At 37.3% G+C, this 20,458-nt stretch overlaps 1 protein-coding gene across 1 annotated transcript in view; it reads right to left on the bottom strand.

Moving 5' to 3' along the window:
* Positions 1-20,458, bottom strand: part of SIM1 (SIM bHLH transcription factor 1) — a 118,985-nt gene that overhangs the window by 49,378 nt on the left and 49,149 nt on the right. The window contains exons 3-9 of the mRNA XM_089665183.1: positions 10,341-10,423; positions 8,822-8,911; positions 7,223-7,331; positions 7,049-7,134; positions 5,506-5,705; positions 3,104-3,210; positions 1,324-1,471 (exon numbers count right to left, since the gene is read on the bottom strand). Coding sequence (XP_089521309.1) covers positions 1,324-1,471; positions 3,104-3,210; positions 5,506-5,705; positions 7,049-7,134; positions 7,223-7,331; positions 8,822-8,911; positions 10,341-10,423 — 823 coding nt within the window. The remainder of the gene's footprint in view (positions 1-1,323; positions 1,472-3,103; positions 3,211-5,505; positions 5,706-7,048; positions 7,135-7,222; positions 7,332-8,821; positions 8,912-10,340; positions 10,424-20,458) is intronic.

Below are 20,458 nucleotides of genomic sequence, written 5' to 3'. Positions count from 1 at the left end.
AGAGGTGCGTATATGTGTTTTATTTTTTAATCCCACACTTTAAAGCATACTATCCTTCATATCAAACAGCAACATTTCAAGCCATGAAACAGACTCTTTTTCAAGCATGGAGTATGAGGTCTAATTATGTCTGTGCAAACCAGACTTAGTCTTAACTTAACATTACATTTTACATTTGACGTCAACAGAACCTCTTTTGCGGTATATCATGATGTACAGCACTAATACAAAATTGACTAAAACTAAGCTTTAGTGCACCCCTCTGGATATGTCAGGAGCTACAATTGAGGCCCTTTGTATTTATCAAACTGACAACCACTGATGTAAGATGTTAATTATTACCAAAACCATGAAATGTTTTGTTTCATGAGAAGGTAATGTAACGTCATAGTTAAAAGATGTGTTGTGTTGTGTTGTGTTGTTTTTCCTGTAAAGGAAAAAAAATAAATACATGCCCAGGGGCGGACTGACCATTTGGAAACTCGGGCACTGCCCGAGGGCCCGGGGTCAGTAGGGGGCCCCATGAGATGCCCCTGGTACCTTTTTCATAGGCTTTTTTGAGTTTGGGCAAGGACACAGGGGCCCCATGATCCCCTATTGCCCGGGAACCCCATGAGTTGTCAGTCCGCCCCTGTACATGCCCACACATTAGCATTTGAATCAAGCATTTTAGTTCATTTGGAGCCAATAATAATGTCACTGCAGATATATGCCTAGTCTTTTTTCACATATTATTCTTTTGCATGTTTTCTTATGACTTTTCTGTTTTATTTCATATGTCATTCTCTTAGGATGTTCCATAGGTTTCCCTAATATTGAAGGCATGGCCTCGTTCTTTACAAACCAAACAAATAGTCCTTTCTGGAAGTACAGGTTCTCATAACAGCTCAGCAGAGATGTGGATTATTTGCCTTATGCAGAAGTCTTGCTACATTACAGATACTGTATTCCCATGGAAAATCATCTAGGTCTGAGTGCTGCAATTCCCTCATGAGCCAAAAGTGCACATCAATGACATTTAACTTCAGTCTCTTGTGATAAAAAAGCAATAGATTAAAAACATATATCCCATCACTTTTATTTTTATGGATTTATTGGCCAATCTGGTTGAAATTAAGACACTCTGCACTGCACTGAACTGAAGAAAACCAGATGTCCTTGTTAAGTGCCATATAAATATCCTAATACGTATAACGTGTGAATCATGAGGAACCAAATTGACGTTTTCCCTCAGTAATGTCTGCCAACAGCAGTGCAGTATTTACAGATGACATGACTGTTTATCTGTCACAATGGAAAATAGCAATGTCCAAAATTACTTACGTGAGAACATAATTCACACTGACGATGCAATGTGGTCTGGACGATCTGCTGTTGTGCACAATTGTAGCGTAGCTCTGTACCCAAACCCATCCTCCATGTTTAGCCAGGAACCGATAGTACTTTGTAGTAACTTGTCCTTTCACAAGTACTGTATAATAGACAGAAACACGTAGTTTAGCTTTTGCAGTATATTTTTTTATGAGTTGTGTTGACAGCACTTTACTGTAGGTTGCATAATGCTCAAGGCTTTATTTCCATTACTTTAGTCTATAAGCACACAATCTTCGGCACCCAGAGAAACATCCATCTGCTGGGATCACATCTTTTACACAGAATATTCTCTTGATCCTAACTTGTTTCCAAATATTTTGACATTGTGTAATAAGTAGCCATGAGATTACTATATTTCTATATTCCATAGGTACTATGCTACTGAGCCGTTTGGCAAATCTGGCTCTGGGAATGCTGTACAATTAGCAATGTAAACTGAAGGAACCAAACTGATCATTTTTGCCTACTGATTACTCAGACATCTTAAACAAAGGAGTTTTTACACAATTTAATTGGTGTCTGTAACGGAGCTTTGCTTCATATACAACTTGTGTTTAAAAGCGTCATAGAACCTGTCTATGGGGACTGAGCAAACTTGGACAAATAAGAGCAGTCAGGGAAACAGCAATGGGACAGGTTAGATTATTTTGTCTGAGTGCCACTGCTTCTTTGTACAATTCATGTTAAAGCTGCAACCTGGATACACCTTCACGTAAAGATATTTAGAACATGCCAGCATGTCTCTCTGTTTTCATTGGGTAGCTTAAATTGGTTATAAAGCCCAGGGGCGGACTGACCATTTGCAAACTCTGGCACTGCCCGAGGGCCCAGGGTCAGTAGGGGGCCCCATGAGATGCCCCTGGTACCTTCTTCATAGGCTTTTTTGAGTTTGGGCAAGGACACAGGGGCCCCATGATCCCCTAGTGCCCGGGGGCCCCATGAGTTGTCAGTCCGCCCCTGATAAAGCCTTAAGGCTTTTCACCTTAATGCATTTTATGCGTTAGTGTGAAAAACCTATTGTGCTGCACAATCCCCTACAGCCCCCCTTTTTCTTACCTGAGCCAGATCTGATTCAGCAATGTGCTCTAGTCACTGTCTCCCTCCTCCCTGGGCAGATCGATAGGAGCCATTGCCTCCCGCTGCTGTCAATCGAATGCTGTGCCGAGGGAGCAGGTGGTGGGGCCCAGCCACCCGCTCTGTGTCAATGGACACAGACAGGGCAGCCCCGGAGTGAGCCCACACAGATGCCCCATGGAAAGCGTCTTTCCATGAGGGCACCCGCCGAAGAGGAGGGGCCAGGAGAGCCAGCAAGTAACCCCAGAAGAGGAGGATCAGGGCGGCTCTGTGCCATACCATGGCACAGAGCAGATAAGTATAACATGCTTGTTATTTATTTTATTTTTTTAAACTAAGCTTTAATGTTGCTTTAGATTTGGACATGTCTGCCATAATTTATGGAGCAACATGTCTGTCCAGACATATGCGGCAAATTTTTAGACAGACAGATATATATCGAAAATTAAGGATGAATATAGTAATGTTAAATGATAATGCCATTTTAGTCAAAAAGGGACTTGGATTGTAATTCGAATTTCCTTTAGGTTACTATTTGTAATTGAGAAGGCTGAAAAGAAAGACAATATGGCTGCCAAGTAAATCTCATAACTACTGAACTATACAATCTGATAAGTATCCTGGTAGTTGTTATTGAAAAAAGAACAATACTTACATAAATGATGTGCACACCTCAGATGAAATGTATCACATCCATGCACATGATGATAAAGGGTCTTTTCAATCAAATCTTGAGGTTCATATCCAGTCAGCTCTGCAACTCTAAAGTAAACAAAAAATGATAATTAGAGCCTTTTCACGTATGAATGATGGCAGAAAAAAAGACCAAATAGTGCACCAAGTCTGCCCCATTTTTTAAATTTTTTTTTTGTTTTTGTTTTTTTTTACTGTTACTTTTTTGTCGGAGCATAAATCTACAGTATGTTTGTTCCAAGCATGTTTGAATCCACTTACTGTTGCCTGATTAACCACCTCTGCTGGAAGTCTATTCCAAGCATCAACTATTCATTCAGTAAAATAATAGTTTATAAGATTAGTTTTGAACTTTCCTTCTCTTAGTTTGAGATCATGGCCCTTTGTTCTTGGCATCATATTGATTATTATTATTATACAGGATTTATATAGTGCCAACAGTTTGCTCAGCGCTTTACAGTATAACGGGAGACAATACAGCAACAATACAGTTCAATACAAGGGGGATTTGAAGGCCCTGCTCCTTGGAGCTTACAATCTAGGAGGGATGGGCTAGTGGTACAAAGGGTAGTAACTGTGGGGGATGGACTGGTTGGAAAAGTAGAAGATTCCAGTATTAGCTGAGGGCAGGATAGGCTTCCCTGAAGAGATAGGTCATTCAGAGATCACCTAAAAGTGAGCAGAGTAGGCGATAGTCTGATAAACTATCCCCCACAGCTATCTCGATCCCCCACAGCTATCTCCTCCTGTGCCACCATCCCCTCCCTCCTAGATTGTAAGCTTAAAAGAGCAGGGCCCTCAATCCCCTCATGTTTTGCATTGTATTGGTATTGTTCTGTCACATGTTCTGTCCCCCTTTGTAATGTACAGCGCTGAGCGAACTATTGGCGCTTTATAAATACTGTATAATAATAATAATAATAATAAACTGGGGTAGAGAGTTGTAGAGGATGGGGGAAGCTCTGGAGAAGTCCTGGAGATGAGCATGGGAGGAGGAGACAAGGGAGCTAGAGAGTAGGAGGTCTTGCGAGGAGCGGAGAGTACAGTAAGGGTGATATTTAGAGACAAGATTATTGATGTAATTTGGGGCAGAGTTATAAATGGCTTTATATGTTATTGTTAATGTTTTGAATTTTATCCATTGGGCAACGGGAAGCCAGTGGAGGGATTGGCAGAGAGGGGTAGCAGATATAGAATAGTTAGGTGGATGAGTCTGGCAGCAGCATTCATGATAGACTGAAGAGGGAATAGCCTGCGATTCGGTAGGCCAATGAGGAGGGAGTTACAATAGTCAAGGCGAGATATAACCAGGGAGTGAATAAGTTGCTTAGTGGTTTCCGAGGTTAGGAACATTGATAATTCTGCCCCCCTACACCTTCATACCCTTGATATATTTAAAGGTTTCAATCATGTCTCCCTTTCTCTTGCTTCCTACAGACAGTAAAAATTAAATTCATGAAGTCTCTCTTTATATGGCTTATCCCTAATACCTTTCACCATTTTTGTTGCCCATCTCTGGACATTCTATCTTATCAATATCTTTTTGCAAGTGAGGTCTCCAGAATTGGATACATTATTCTAAATGAAGTCTAACAAAAGATTTATATAGATGAATAAGGACCTCCTTCCTCCTGCTGGTGACCTCCCTAGTAATGCATTCTAAGATTCTATTTGCTTTCCCCACTGCATGGCCACACATTTTGTAGTCATCTGAAAAAAAGTACTCACAATTCTTTTTCCTCTGTAGCGCTGGCCAAAACCGTACCCCCAATACTATACTGTATCAAGGAATTATTTTTCCCTAGGTGCATAATTTTACATTTAGAAACATTGAACTGCAGTTTCCGCTGTTTTGACCAATTTTCCAGAAATGTCAAATCATGTTCTTGGTTACAGAAACCTCTGGGGATATACACCCTATTACACATGTTTGTGTCATTTGCAAAAAGACATGCCTTAGCCACCAAACCTTTAGTGGAACACCACTATCCTTTAGCCAACTGCATACAATTCTGCACAGTTAACAGATATGCAATAGTGTTAGTGAAGACCTGCCAAGACAAAATTTACCACTAGCTACACATGGGTGAATTAAAATCCTCCAAATTAGAACACTTTCAGTAAAATGAATCCCACTAATATGCTATGAACATATACTTTACCTTGGAAAAAGGTAAAGTTTCCAGTGAGTTCCGGCAATCTTAACATAAATCAAATAAAATAATTTCTATGGATGCCGTTATATATTACTAGGACATATGACCTTGCTTACTTTAGTAATAGTTCCATAAAAAACACTGTTACTGTAACTAAAGTAAGCATTAGTGTTACTTTAATAATTGCACAGATCTAAACCCAACCTACCTGGAATCCAGAAATATCAGCTTCATATCAAGACTGGCTCTGAACATGAACATATTACTGTGCAGTTTGATTTCAGTTACTGCACTAGGAGGGAGTGAATGACCTACAGCCACCAAGCCTACATTCTGGTAGCAGCCATCAAATGGTGACATGTCCAGACTATACTGTCTGATCTTCAAGTATCCACTACAATGAATAACCTGTAAGATACAAGAAAGAGATTCCTAACAAATCAGCATACTTTCATTTACATCCTTTTATTTACATTGATGTGTAATACAGGTTTTATGGAATTTATGAGAACAGATGAAAAAATTCTGAGACAGACATTAAAGTGAACCTGAATTGGTCTAAAAAATTTTTTAAGTAATAACAGTGCAAGAAGATTACCCGTACCTGTGTTAATCTTCAAACCAATCTCTGTTGAGCGCTTTTGAATCCTAGGCCAAGGACCTCAACATCTACCAAAGTGGAGATAAAGTCGTGTCACTTCAGGGACAAAGCCTCACCCCCAGTTGTTCAGCTACCAAATGCCAGCACTCAAGTGGATGGTGGTATATGACAACTGAATAACAGGTGGTGGGGCTTTGTGCCAGATGGCACAGGGCTTAATCTTGAAGTCAAGGCCCCATAGGGACACAAGAGTTTCCTGAAGGGTATCACAGACACTTCAGCGCTAATACCTTAAAAACATTTTGGGCCTACTCAGTTTCACTTTAATAGAAGGCTAGATGTAATAGTCTGATTTACTTCAATAAGATAAACAATTGTGATAATATTTAAAGTGTAACTGCACCTTTGGTACACTGTACCAAAGTCAAATAATTCCTACACTAAGTACAGATTAGCTTGCTTCAGCTACAAAATTAAAAGGGAGACTGAATTTTGTGTGTTCTGGCTACCTTCTGGCCTGACAAAACCACACAGGGAAAAGTTTATGCCCCGGGATCAGCAGAATAATGTTTTTCCATACCCCATGACCCAGCACAGGAGATGTATGAGTATTTGTTCAGGCTTACACACAAGTTTCCCAATGTAACTTTGCTGGAGCAGATAGGAGAGTACTGACGATAACTATTGCTGTACTTCAAAGGCAGCAACAAGGTACTTGAAAAAATAATAATTATTATATTTACTTTTTATTATATAAAATTTTTATTATTTTTATATATAAAGCAATTCCGTGTTCAATACAACTATACCAAACTCATTAAACTTTGTAAATGAAAGAAATAAAACAGGGTTTATAATTGGAGTTTCCAATAATTTGGTTGCCCTGCTTAGAAGGCAGAAATAGCCTCTGTTGCCTAAGTATCACCTAATTGGAGCTCTTCCTATTGAACAAGAACTCCCACAAGGCCGACAGTAAAAAATGATACAAAACAGCACAGTTTTGGGGAAACGGGCAGTCCATACAAAACCATTGCAGGTACATTTGCAAATTGAAACATATAAGCATCATTGGCTTGTTTAGCCAGGACATAGTTATATTAATCGATTCATTCATAAAAGACCAAGTCTATCCCTCATGAAGATCACCCACCTTATACCCTCCACAGGTCAGACCTGCATTCCTCTTTGCCAGCACACACTTCATCCGCAGAAAAAATGAACGCTCAATCTCATATTCTGCAAGGCAAGACAAACAGTGTTACTTGTATGTCACATTCCCCTAGCTCTGATTCTCCACAGACAGCAGTACAGAGCTGTGATTTACCCTGGACAAAGTGTGAATGGTAGGGCTGATGAGCTGTAAGCACTGCAGTCATTTCATCATGATCAGCAGGATGGATGTATTCATAGATGCTATTTCCAGTCAATTCTACCTGCAAAAGCAAAAACATACAATTTATCTTTATAGTCTGGCTGTGTAGTCTTTCATGTAGCTAAGCAAAATTAATTTTTACTATGCAATCTATTGAGATTAACAATATGATTATGATATCCCCTATTTACGATTTCAATACGTCACACTTTCACCCCCTTCTGACCCAAACTGTTTTTTACTGTCACACTTTGAATGAAAATTACTCAGTTATGTGGAAAGTGAAAGACAATCAGCGCAGTCACTATTAAAGCAAAATACCATAAGCTATCTGTGACATATAAACTTAATGTACATAAATCACAAGCAAGTCAACAGTTGGAGTATAGCCCCAGAGGGGCAAAAGAGCATTTAACATTGATTATTGGTTAAGGTCCAATCCAGGAGGGGAGCGCATATTGGGTGATGCATGTGACACATGAGTGATCCATTGAAGAGAAGACTGTGATATCTGGATTTCACTAGTAGTTGGCCATACATACATATTTAAGGATTTTTTTTGTTTCGTGTTTCATCTTTTGGTCATTTGGAGGTTATGTATTGGAGAGACACTATTTTAGTTGCGCTGCATCATTATTTGTCACAGTTAAATCACAATTAATCATGCAACACTGTGCCCGGTTAAAATTTTTTATAATTTTTTTTAGACAGATAGAGCTTTCTATTGCTGGTATTTAATCACAACTGGGTAAAAAAACACTTACAATTCTGGAACAAAACACATTTGTCTTAGTTTCTACTATAAACTTTTGCAAATGGATAATTTTTCTTCATAAATTTAGGCCGAAATGTATTCTGCTACATTTCTTTGGTTAAAAAAAAAAAAAAAAATCACTATATATTATTTAGTCTATGTGAAAGTTGTACAAGCTATGGTATGCATATATATATATATATTAAAATTGATCCTGATGTCCTGATGTACTGACTTTCATACTCATTGTTTTGCACCTTTAAACAATCAGTCCATATGGAAAGTTGACAATGTTTTGACAGATCTTGCAAGTTCACAATTAAGGATCTGTCAGCCTGACAATTTTTTTTAACTATGCTGACAAAAACAAAGATGAAAATTGATAACTTCTCACTGCCTATTACTTTTGCATAGGTTCGAATGAAACAATGAAAATCATCCAAAACCTAGTCAGCAATGGCTCTCTGCAGTGGTCTGCTGATATCTATAGACATGAGATTTATTGCCCAAACCAAAATCAGCAATCATCTCATGTGTATGGGTATTTGAAGTCATGCAGAGTGGAAAAATAATGTAGAATACAGATACTTTTTTACCTGTAAAAATCACAAAGACAGTGATAGACAGATAAACTAATGTAAATGTTTCTGCATCTCCCACTGGTTCTATAAAAGAGTCCATACAACACATATCCTTTTAGTGCTTATCTGCAGATAAAAGTAGCAACATAATACATCCTCTGATTAACAACTACAAGTGTGAGTAATCGAACATGAGCAAACACCGCAATCACCTACCTGTGATAAGCCCAGGTGGACTGAAGCAGTTTCAGAGATATACATGATTTTCCCATCAGGAGCCACCACAAAGATGAAACCATCTAAGGTCTAAGTAGGAGAAAAGAAAATAAACTAAACATTCATATTCCCCTACCCAAATACCCAGAGTGCAGCAATTTAAATACGATTTACATTTCAAGAGCGCTTGGGTGGTCAGATGTCCCTTCACCTCTGATTTAAACATCTCATTGTTGAATCAAACATGGTGTTAGGCAAGATAGTGCTATATGGGAAATGAGTTTAATCTTCCATTGTTTAACATATCAAAAGCTTATCACCTGTAAACACTGTGAAGATATACGACTCTCAGCAGGGAAAGTGGCTTTAAGCTACTACAAGGCAGAAATCGACTTTACAGACGATTCTGCCTCTCACAATGCTGGCATCTGATAAACAGTTTATACAAGTAACAACAGGGGATTAGATATGTATTTTCCTAAACACAACACTCATTCTTCCTATTACAGTCTTATTTCCTGGACATTTTATTCACACTGGTGTCAATACAACAAGAAACACATTAATCACAACAAGAATATCCTAATATTCCACAAAAGCATGTTTTGACAAAAAAAATTCCATATATATATATCCTTATTTTTCATAATTAGGTGCCAAAATGTAACATTCTGCAAGCATTATCATATTACAGATAGCTAAAACGTAACATCCAGTAAGCATTATCACATCACATAAAGCTACATTTAAAATTCAGCAAGCTTACCACATTAAACATGATAATAATGGCATTTGTTTTAAACTAGAACCTTTAAATCATTAGTGCACCCATCTTTAGTGGATGCTGGTATGTCAATTTATCCACTGGTTTTCTTTGTCTATTAGGTAATCCATCTTTTACATCTCCCTCCATAGTTCCTAGCTGTGCTCGGCTATTATGCATTGGAGCTTCAATCCTCTGTCTCCAGCACTGTCATGCCTCTTGCTTCTTTCCCCATCATATAAAATACATAAAACATCCAACAGGGAAAGTGAGATTCATTTAAAATGTCCGCTAGATGATATTGAAATTCCAGCACCATGATCCCACAACCAAAATACCTGGTGGATAAACAAACTGAACCCACCAGCATCTACCAGAAACTGAAAAATTAGGTTTAGGTGGGCTGATCCTTTATTAAAAGTAAAGAGCAATGTGCAGTAGTAATCCCTATCAACCAATCAGGAATTGTCTTTTATTGTTTACATTCATCCAATCCTATGAAAGCTAAAGGCAGATTTGCTGCCATGTGTTACAATAGAAAAATCTTGTTTAAAAAGCCTGTAGAGTAAAAGTAAAAGGTTGCATATAAACATAGAAAAGCCATAATATGGGAGTTGTTTTCATTGCCTGCTAATTCAATAAAACTAATGCACATGAGCGTTTATAAATTACACCGAGTTATAATTAAAAGTTCACTGAAAGGTCTGCTTTTTTTAATGATTAATCAGATATGGTAGTTTTCCCTAAATTTAGTACCTGTAAAAGATGAGATCCCAACTCTCGACCAACATTATCCAAGGAACTTGGTCTGCTAGAATGGCCCCAGGCTTCTCCAAGTCCTGTGTGCATAAACAAACATACAAATTGGTGAGAGGGCTGGTCCTGCACTCCAGCATCCTAGAGGTCAACTGCTACCTTACCCCCTGTAAACAGGATCATTCATTCCTAGCTCAATTTCTGTAAAGTGAATCATGTCTTGACAGCTATACGCTAGTGTAGCCGTAATAAGGATACAAGTGTGAATGAAATATGAGCCCAAAGTAGAGCTACTACATGAAATACAAGCACCTATCCTCATAAAAGAAGAACATTCATATCCATGGAAATGTTAAATGATGCTTAATAGGAAATGGCTAGTTCATTTGAGGTTAGACAGATATAACCTTCTCAATGCTGCACATTTATATTAGCAGATGAATTTACCTAATTGGCTGCAATCCAGTTAATAATCATTTCTCCATTTAAGAACAAAGTTACTTATGTACAAGAGGGGCATGGATCAGTGAAAGAGAAGTATTATGCCAGGGGAAGAACAGTATTAAAATGACCCTGTCATTATATGGTCACTTGTACAGAATTACTTAAATGCTAAAAGAAAAGTCCATATTCTTACCTTTCTGGCAGGCCATTTGTTGAAACATTGCCTTTTCACTGCTCCACTGCTGCTGCATGTATTCAAGCCATTCAAATGGGCTGAATAACTGTTTCCTCTGTTGAACACTGTAGATCATCCCGCCAGCTCATACATACTGTATTGATGTACAAAGTGGCAGGATGAACCAAAGTGTGTGGCGGGGAAGCTGGAAATCCCTTACACATGAACCATTGGAAGCAGCAAAGAAGATATGTTTCAACAAACAGGCAGCTGGGAAGCTAAGTTCGCTTCTAGCAGGAATGTAATGCTACAAAAGTGAACCTGTGCTGACAGGCTGCTTTTAAAGGGAATATATACATTTTTTTAAATATTTTCTTTACTTATGGGCAGGACAAAAAAATTAAAAACTTCTATTTTTTGTCAGATAAATATTCATTTTCCATATGAATATAATGAAGTAGGTAGTTATCCTTTCATTACTGAACAGCAGAGCGAGAGAGATTATGGATAAAGATAGCTTTTTTTGCTGTGCTGATTCTTTAGCTAACTGTTGTTAAACTAACTCTTATTAATGAAAAAATGAAAAAAAACTGGCCTGAAACCATTACGGTCTTAAAATAATTTTATAATGTCTTCATTAATAAATGGCAGAGTTGCTAAAACAAGAAAAAACATTTCAGTGTAACTTAATCATTTTCGTACCCTTCCCTATTACTTGCAATAAAAAAAATATTTAAAAAATAATCATCACAATTGCCTTGAGATAATTTGTATGATAAATTCTTATTTACTGATATGGTAAAAAATCCTTCATAAAAATGTAATACGTATACTTATATACCTTTATTTTCTGCTAAATATGTGCATGTGTGCATTTATGTTTGCTTTTATTGTGCATCGTGTTATCTGTATGTATTACTGCTTAAGAAAGGTTTATAGAATGTAATTATATATTGCATGGAAATGTCCTGTTTGGTTTTTACTAAACAGACTGTCCTTTGCGTTCCCATGTTTTATACCACCATGGTTTTGATTTAGCCGTTTTCTCAGAGTCTTTGTAGACTACAAACAAAAATAGTATCTCTGGACAGTTTATACCGTCATTGGTTTGATCACAGCAGTTGTTCAGTAAGGCTCCATGCATACTTGCTGCTTCTACAGGAGTTTTGTGTTTTGCCTGTAGAAGCAGCTCAGTGTTATCCTATGGGTCAATGCACATTAGGACAATTAGAGGCATATTTTTTTTTTTTAAATCCAAACAACTTTTATTGTCAAGATAATACAGAACATGGCAGAGAGGCATATTTTAAGCTCAATGATTATAAGAAAAGAAGAAAACCCTTCTGGTTTGCATTTTTGATTGGAGCTTTCTGGCAGAAAAAAAGGCTAAACTGTGTAGAAAAACGCTCTATATCAATGTTTTTTTTCTGCCAAGGGAACTGGCATTTTTTTTAAGCCCAGTGTACATGGAGCCTAAGGATGCTACTGTCATTTTTTTATACCATATACAATAGTGTAACATTTCCTGAGCGTATGAAAGAGTAAGAAAGTAAAAATGTGAAAGGCGCATAAAATAAATTTCAGGTAAATGTTATCAGTAGTACCTCAGTTTCCCTTGCACATGATTGGGTAGCTCAGTGTTATCCTATGGGTCAATGCACATTAGGACAATTAGAGGCATTTTTTCTTTTTTTTAAATCCAAACAACTTTTATTGTCAAGATATTACAGAAAATGGCAGAGAGGTATATTTTAAGCTCAATGATTATAAGAAAAGAAGAAAACCCTTCTGGTTTGCATTTTTGATTGGAGCTTTCTGGCAGAAAAAAAGGCTAAACTCACCTAAACTGTGTAGAAAAACACTCTAAATCAACTTTTGTTTTCTGCCAAGGGAACTGGCATTTTTTTAAGACCAGTAGTGTGCATGGAGCCCAAGGATGCTACTGTAATTTTTTTATACCATATACAATAGTGTAACATTTCCTGAGCATATGAAAGAGTAAAAAAGTAAGATTGTGAAAGGCGCATAAAATAAATTTCAGGTAAATATTATCAGTAGTACCTCAATTTTCCTTGCACATGATTGGGTATTCAGAGTGAAAACAGCTTCATCTTATTCACTAACATTCACTTTTCAAAAAGAACATTCACTTACCTGGGAAAATATCCTCAACTCAGTAAATCAACTCCATTGAATACCAAATAATGAGCAAGGAAAATGAAAAAACAGGACTTTTAATTGCATGTGAATGGATAATTAAAGCAAACACAGCTTCCCCTTATTCAATAAGCTAAGGCTCAGGCTCCATGCATACTGGCTTAAAAATCGTTGCTTCTCTGGGAGTTTTGTGTTTTGCCTGTAGAAGCAGCTCAGTGTTATCCAATGTGTCCATACACATTAGGATGGTTAGAGGCATATTTTAGGCTCAACGTTTAGAGGCAGGAAAAAAAAAACCCTTCTGGTTTGCATTTTTGATTGGAGCTTTCTGACAGAAAAAATGCTAAAATCACCTAAACTGTGTACAAAAATGCTCTATATCAGCGCTTTTTTATGCCAAGGGAACTGGCTTTTTTTAAGCCCAGTGTGCAAGGAGCCTAAGTGAGCATTTACTAAACTAAGTAAAAATATATTTGCCAAAGTGACCATACATTTTTCTTAGTGAATTGTCTCTATTTCTTTAATAAACCAACCCCAAAATGGTATCAGTAATCATTTACTTTTTCTCCAAATGTCATATTCAATCTCATATAAAAATACATCTTATAAATGTATCCCTAGAAACATAATCTTAAGCTATACACCCAATCTCTAGGACCCATCTCCTTAAGTCATTTGCATGCAAGGATTCACAGCGATCTTTTCATTGTCATCAGATGGGGGAAACAATATTTACCTGTCCTTCAATACTCAATTTTTTTTCTAATTTCTAATTTTATTATATATTGGGACCTTACAGACCTAAGATGTAACCAATTTCAAAGTTACAACAGAAGTGTTTTCATGGCACATAAACATATACACTCAGAAAATACAAGTATGCATTTTTATTCATAAAAAACTGAGACTGGGAAATTCAAAGGTCACAGCTCTCCTATACCAATAGTTTTATGGTCCACAAATTGCTACACTATTATATGACCATTGATAAAGTAGGATGGACACTGAGCTGTCAGGCCAGTGTCATGTGTTAAAAAATCAGTTTGTTGGTCAGTATATTTTTCAAGTATTATTTTATTACTTTTAGATGATTAAGCAAAAATGAACTAGTGGTACACATATGACTCTGTGCAGCAGTCATGGGCCCACACCATTCAATGTATATGGACATGCATACAGAAAAACTGGACCAAAATTGTCAGAAAACACCTAACATTAGCAGCATTCAATGTACAGTATATACATTACATTTTCAGATTTGCTTGGCCATTCATCCTAGCATAATACTGGCAAAATGTCGTAATGGTAGACTTTATATCACTGTTTCCAGACAATTTCATCTGGACCACTTTATGATGGCCATTATATTTTCAGCCACACCTTTATATAAGAGCAGATCCCTCTTAGGGCAGAGTTGATCAACTGGATTGTATTTTCCAGGTCAGTCAATATCCAAGATACAACTGGTGCTGGAGGTGTCTATTCGGTGCATGCCTGCCCCCAGTTAGCAATATAAAATATTTTCATCAATCAATCACAATCAAAGAAGATCCAGAAGGTTGGAAATGTAAATCTTGTTCTTTTAATAGTTTTTTTTATTGGCCTCATTGCATTGCACATGACATGCACTGAATAATAATTGGATATATTTTATTAACCCCTTCACGCCGGTGCCTCCTGGCCCTTTAAGGGGTTTCTGATGCCTGGAGGAGGGTGGGGTTTAGGGTCATTTGACCACCATGATTGGCTGTCATGGCAGTCACATAATTGGAAAGGTCCAGATCGCAAGGATTGATTGGGACCTTTCGGTGGGACGCCAACACACGTGCTGGGAGCGCACAGGGCGCACGCTTTCAGCACTCGTTTGTTTACAAATGATACGCAAATATGTGGCCGCTCGGCGTCAAAGCCCAGCCCCCAAGAGGCTGCATATTTGCGTACTGTCGGCATGAAGAGGTTAATAAAGGTCCTTAAGTATTGGCAGGGACTTTCAGCCCAGGTGATGTACACAGAAATTGCGTATGGGACAAGAACTTTAGACTTTATAGCAGTTGGGTTCTCATATATTCTATTCCTGAATATTCAATTCTGATCATTTTATAAATGAGCAGACAGTATAGTGGTTAGCACTCCAACACTATGATCATGGTTTTCATGCTTACCAGGGGCAATATTAGTCCCAAGGGTAGTCACGGTACTCTATGATTGAGATAAATGCCCAGGTGCACACCCACAAAGAAATCCATACAACAAAATGTTGACAATAAAATACTCTGCTATTTTGATCTACCTCCGCTGCAAAACCCGTGAATGCTTCTATACTAGTTTTGGATTTTTAAGGATAATATTTATATATTCACTTTGTGTGTTCTCCCCATGTTTGAGCATTAGCTCAAATTATACACATAGCTGAATGACTAATCCCTTCCCCAATCCCCTATGTGTACCACTCCTAACAGACTTTCAATTAGAAACAGGCCATTTGAAGGCATCTGCTCTTTCTCTTTAGAACACTCATGCTTTGTGACACAAGAGACATGGAAGCACCCTATATTGAATATTTATTTTTAAACTATTGTTCTCACTGTCAATGAATCCACAGCGGAAATCAGTACTTTTGGCATTTTTTAGAAATGCTGTACAAAACTATGCCCATAGCAGTGCTGTAAATGTATTATAAAATTTTATCAATATTCTGGATACTGACAGATTTGAAATTACGGTACGCCATTGAATTAGTGAATTGTTACTTGTCTTAACATTGCTTTGTAACAATGCTCTTTACGACCTGTCGCAGCAGATTGGTACACTGCTTTTACCTGCACATTCTGTTTTCTTACTATCCATCAGCAATTCATATTTCACAGATATATTGACAATTGCATATGCCAAGCAGTGCCACATACCATGTTTTCCTGCACAATCTTTTCTCTGTATTCCTACTGAATATGCAAATATGGTTATCCATTCTTCAATATGTATAACAGCATAGGAAAAATTGTTGTGTGTGTATGTGGCTCTAAAACAAGCATAACACCAATAATAATCCAGAGCCAATGGCCAACTCAACCATTGTTATGCTTGACCATATATCCAGTCAACTTATGGCCTTTTCCTTTTTTTTTCCAGCTCCCATATTTCAAAGTAATAGGAAATGTTTTGTTCTCTCCACTGTGGTTTGCAGCTGAGTTGAATCTGAAGCATAGGAAATTAGTAAAATTGCTCACATCAACCACTTGTGTGAGCTTTCATTCTTTTACTTGCAATGACAGCCAAAATCTGACTAGTGTTGACACCTCCAGTTTTCTTTCAATTTTTATAACATCGTCAAACTGGAAACACATTTTATTTCTTTTGCTAAAATCAAAAACAAACGGTACAGTATACCTTAAGGAACCAATTAAAATACAAAAGAGAAAAGGATACAATACAATTCAAAAAATAAGATTCTAATAGCTTTGTATTATGACTAGTTATATATGTGTTTAATATGTGTAAGTGATGTGTAGATTGATGTAATATTACTAATATGCTATCTGGGTCTCATATAGATTTTGCTAATATTTAAATAAATGAGTGTTTTAACTTGCTCGGCCCAGTGAACTGTGTTCATTTACAACACCCAGTCTTGTGTAATGCAAATAAGGGAAAACAAGGACATTTCCTTGCACAGAATTGATTCCTTGAAGCTGTTTGTCTAAAGGAAAGTCTAAAAAGTTCACTTAGCTTAGTAAATATGGCAAATCTATGTTCAACTGTCTACAAAGGAAATAAATAAAAAAAAAAGATATTTACTTGCACATGATTGAAATTAAAGTGTTTCTAAACCCAGGCCCCTGCATTCACTATATCTGGTCTTCCACAGTACACACAACATGGAAGTGCAATTATTTTAGTAACTATAAACTGCTAAATACCTTTTCTCATCAGCACTTAGGGCAGTCTTGTGACTTCTATCAGTGTCCAAACAAGTACATGTTAAAGCTTGTAGGAGTTTTCGTTCTGCCACAGGAGGATGCAGAAACCCTGACCTCTGTCTGGACAGTGCTGATTGGCCCTGTGCTAATCACATGCACTTTCCAAAGAAAAAAAATCCTCTCTAGTAATGCATACCAAACTGAGCATGTGCAGAGTGACTCCACATGATATGTATTATTGGGAGATAAGAGGGGAACACTGGAAGAAGGGGAGGATCAGAGAAGTCAGGATTAAACAGTGTTTTTGCACAATGCAGAGGTTTAACCCCTTAGGTTCCACAGTGAGTATAACAAGCATGCTTTACTGCATATACAGACTGATTTTACTGTTGTGGGTTTAGTAACACTTAAATCAGTCCACTAGGGGTGGGTGTACTATCTTGCTTGCTTAAAGCGTTACTAAAACCAATACCAAAACTGTAATATATTGCAGCTTACCAATCATTGGATGTGGTGGCTGCATTAGTTTTCTTTTCTTTTTTTTTACCTTTTCCCTCTGTTTTCCCCCAGGTGATCTGGCCAAACACACACCTACTGTATTAGAGTGCCCCTACTCTGGATGAAGGACCACAGGGGGCACCTTTGGACAGCAGCATTGTCATTCCGGAGGCAGGGGAGTGTTAGACAGTCTATCAGATTTATGTACACTACCAAAGTGAAGCCAAACTCCAGCTCACACTTTATAAGCAGTTGCAGTAAAAAAAATTTTTCCTTTGGGGATAAAGGTTTTACATACCTAAATAAAAACGGAACATTGTAACCTCCCCTGTCAATGTAAATGGTTTGTCTCAACCCTATAACTGCAGGATAGTTTGTTCTGCTGTAAAACAACAGATTTACTGGCTGGATCATCAAGTGAAAGTAAAAGCTTAAAAATAACTAATGCAGCCAGCATATCTAAGAATTGGTAAGCTGCAATATAATAAATGTTTGTTTTTGGGTTTAATACCACTTAAATGTAGCTTCTTCCTTTTCTCGAAACTTAGGGGCCCATTTATGATGGAGCAATATTACCTTACCTTGGCCATACTGCTGCTTTAAAAAAAAGGCATGTTTATAAAGTACATCAATGTGCTTTACGCTTGGCCTGTTTCGTGATGCACACAAAGCCCCATTCATATTAATGGTTGAAAAGTAAAAAAATGTGTTGGAGAGGAGAGCCCTGATACATGACCTGTCAAAGTCATGGGACCAGTCTCCCTCTATCACAGCACGTTTGTTGCAGCAATATGCAGAGAATACATCAATGGACACTCCAGGTTTCACACTGTGGCCTGCAACATATGAATGGTAGGTAGAATGTAGAAGCACTGTGTGGAGTAAATGCTGTGGTGTCCATTGGAGAGACGATAGCCATATTCTCTCTTGGAGAGGCAGTAACTTACTAAGTGAGCATTTATTTTGCACAGGAAACATTTTTTACTCCTTTTGCTAAATCAATATGACTGAACTAAGTCAAAAATTATTCCTTTAGCAAATCAATCCCTTGATATGTTATTACAGTTTAACCACTTCAATACTGGGCACTTATACCCCCTTTCTCCCCAGGCCAATTTTCAGCTTTCAGCGCAGTCGCACTTTGAATGACAATTGCGCGGTCATGCAACACTGTACCCATATGAAATTTGTATCATTTTTTCACACATATAGAGCTTTCTTTTGGTGGTATTTAATCACCACTGAGTTTTTTATTTTCTGCTAAAATAAAACAAAAAACACCTGAAACTTTTGAAAAAAAACGCACTTTTCTTTGTTTCTGTTATAACATTTTGCAAATAAATAACATTTCTTCATACATTTAGCTCAAAATGTATTCTGCTACATTTCTTTGGTGAAAACAATAATAATAAATGAATGTGTTTTTTTTTAAATGCTTCTATTTTTATTTTTTTATTTGTATTACATTTTTTCTTTTTTTTACTATTTTATTTTTCAGCACACTGTGACCAAAGCTATTCACTGTTACCATAGTAACATTGAACTACTTTGGGCAAGTGATCAGGATTTTTTTTTAACACATTATGATTGCTAATACTAATGTATTCATTGATTTTTGCAATCGTTAATGAATGAAACTGATTCATTGAGTTTTTTGTTGTGATTAGCTGTGATTGGGCAAAGCTAATCACATGATACAGATGGGCTGTGATTGGCGCTGTCTGTGCCATGTGACTGCCTTGACCAATCACAACTAACAACACAATTGTATACAATGAATGGCATGACAGGAACCCATCCATTGTATACAATTGACATGTGATCTGCTGTGATTGGTCACAGCAGTCACATGACACTGGCAATGGGCCGGTGTAGTGATATGTCATTGGCTGTGTCCCGTGGACAAAGCCGGTGACAGATTGCACCACTGTGCGGCCCCGTGGCCGCGTGAGTGGCTTGTTTTGATAGGACGCCCAGTCACAATGGCAAGTGCCGGGAGGGAAGGTGTTAATTAGTTATTCATAAATCAAGGTTAAGACAGAGGGGTTGATATACTAACACTGGTGCAGCTATGCATGGCAGCCAATCAGCTTCTATCTTCAGTTTGTTTAATTAGGCTTTGACAAACAAACCTGGAAGCTCATTGGCTTCTATGCGGAGCTGCACCAGATTTTGCACTCTCCAGTTATGGTAAATCAACCCCATTAATTTAATTAAAAGCTAGATATTATTCTGAAAATAACGAGTTACTGATATGATTTTCCAGCTCATTTAGCAAAGACAGAACAAGAGCAGAGGCACTATGATTTATTTTTTACTTGTATCAGCTACCTACAATATATCATACCAATGGACAGCACAACTTACATCCAAAAATCTGGGACTTTTTTTTCCCAGATTTATACCTACTCACATAAATGTGAGGGTTTCGCTCTGCAAAATTCAGATGATTTGAGGAAGAGGCTCCAGGTAGGCCATACAATGAAGACCTCACAAGGCAATGTTGCAGGTAAATGTGATCTGTTCTGAATGTGCTGGGAGTGCATTTATTCTTTCAAATATTTTCCACCAAATCTCCCATTCTTTTGGCGTTAATGATTGTTTTTTTTTTTTAGCACAAATGCTATTACATAAATGTTTATCAAATATGGGATATACAAAAAATAGCATATGTACACAACCCCATTTGTTACAAATGTCCCCTGCTAAGCAGTTACCACAACTAATCACTTCCAAAACTAAATTTTTTTGATTGAAAAAAATGACTAATGTACTGTATTTCTACATACATGTAAATGTGATCAAGACATAAAAGAATAATAGCAATTGTCTTATAAAAAAAAAAAAAAGTAAATCTATAATATGGCAGAACTAATACCTCAATATAAGTACATATATAAATAAAAATACACAGGACATTTAAATAA

The sequence above is a fragment of the Staurois parvus genome, unplaced genomic scaffold (genome assembly GCF_062004578.1).
Source record: "Staurois parvus isolate SC_StPar_1 unplaced genomic scaffold, SC_StPar_1.0 ptg000048l, whole genome shotgun sequence".
NCBI lineage: Eukaryota > Metazoa > Chordata > Amphibia > Anura > Ranidae > Staurois > Staurois parvus.
The sequence above is the reverse complement of the archived record's forward strand: the minus strand, read 5'-3'. Positions and strand labels throughout refer to the sequence as shown.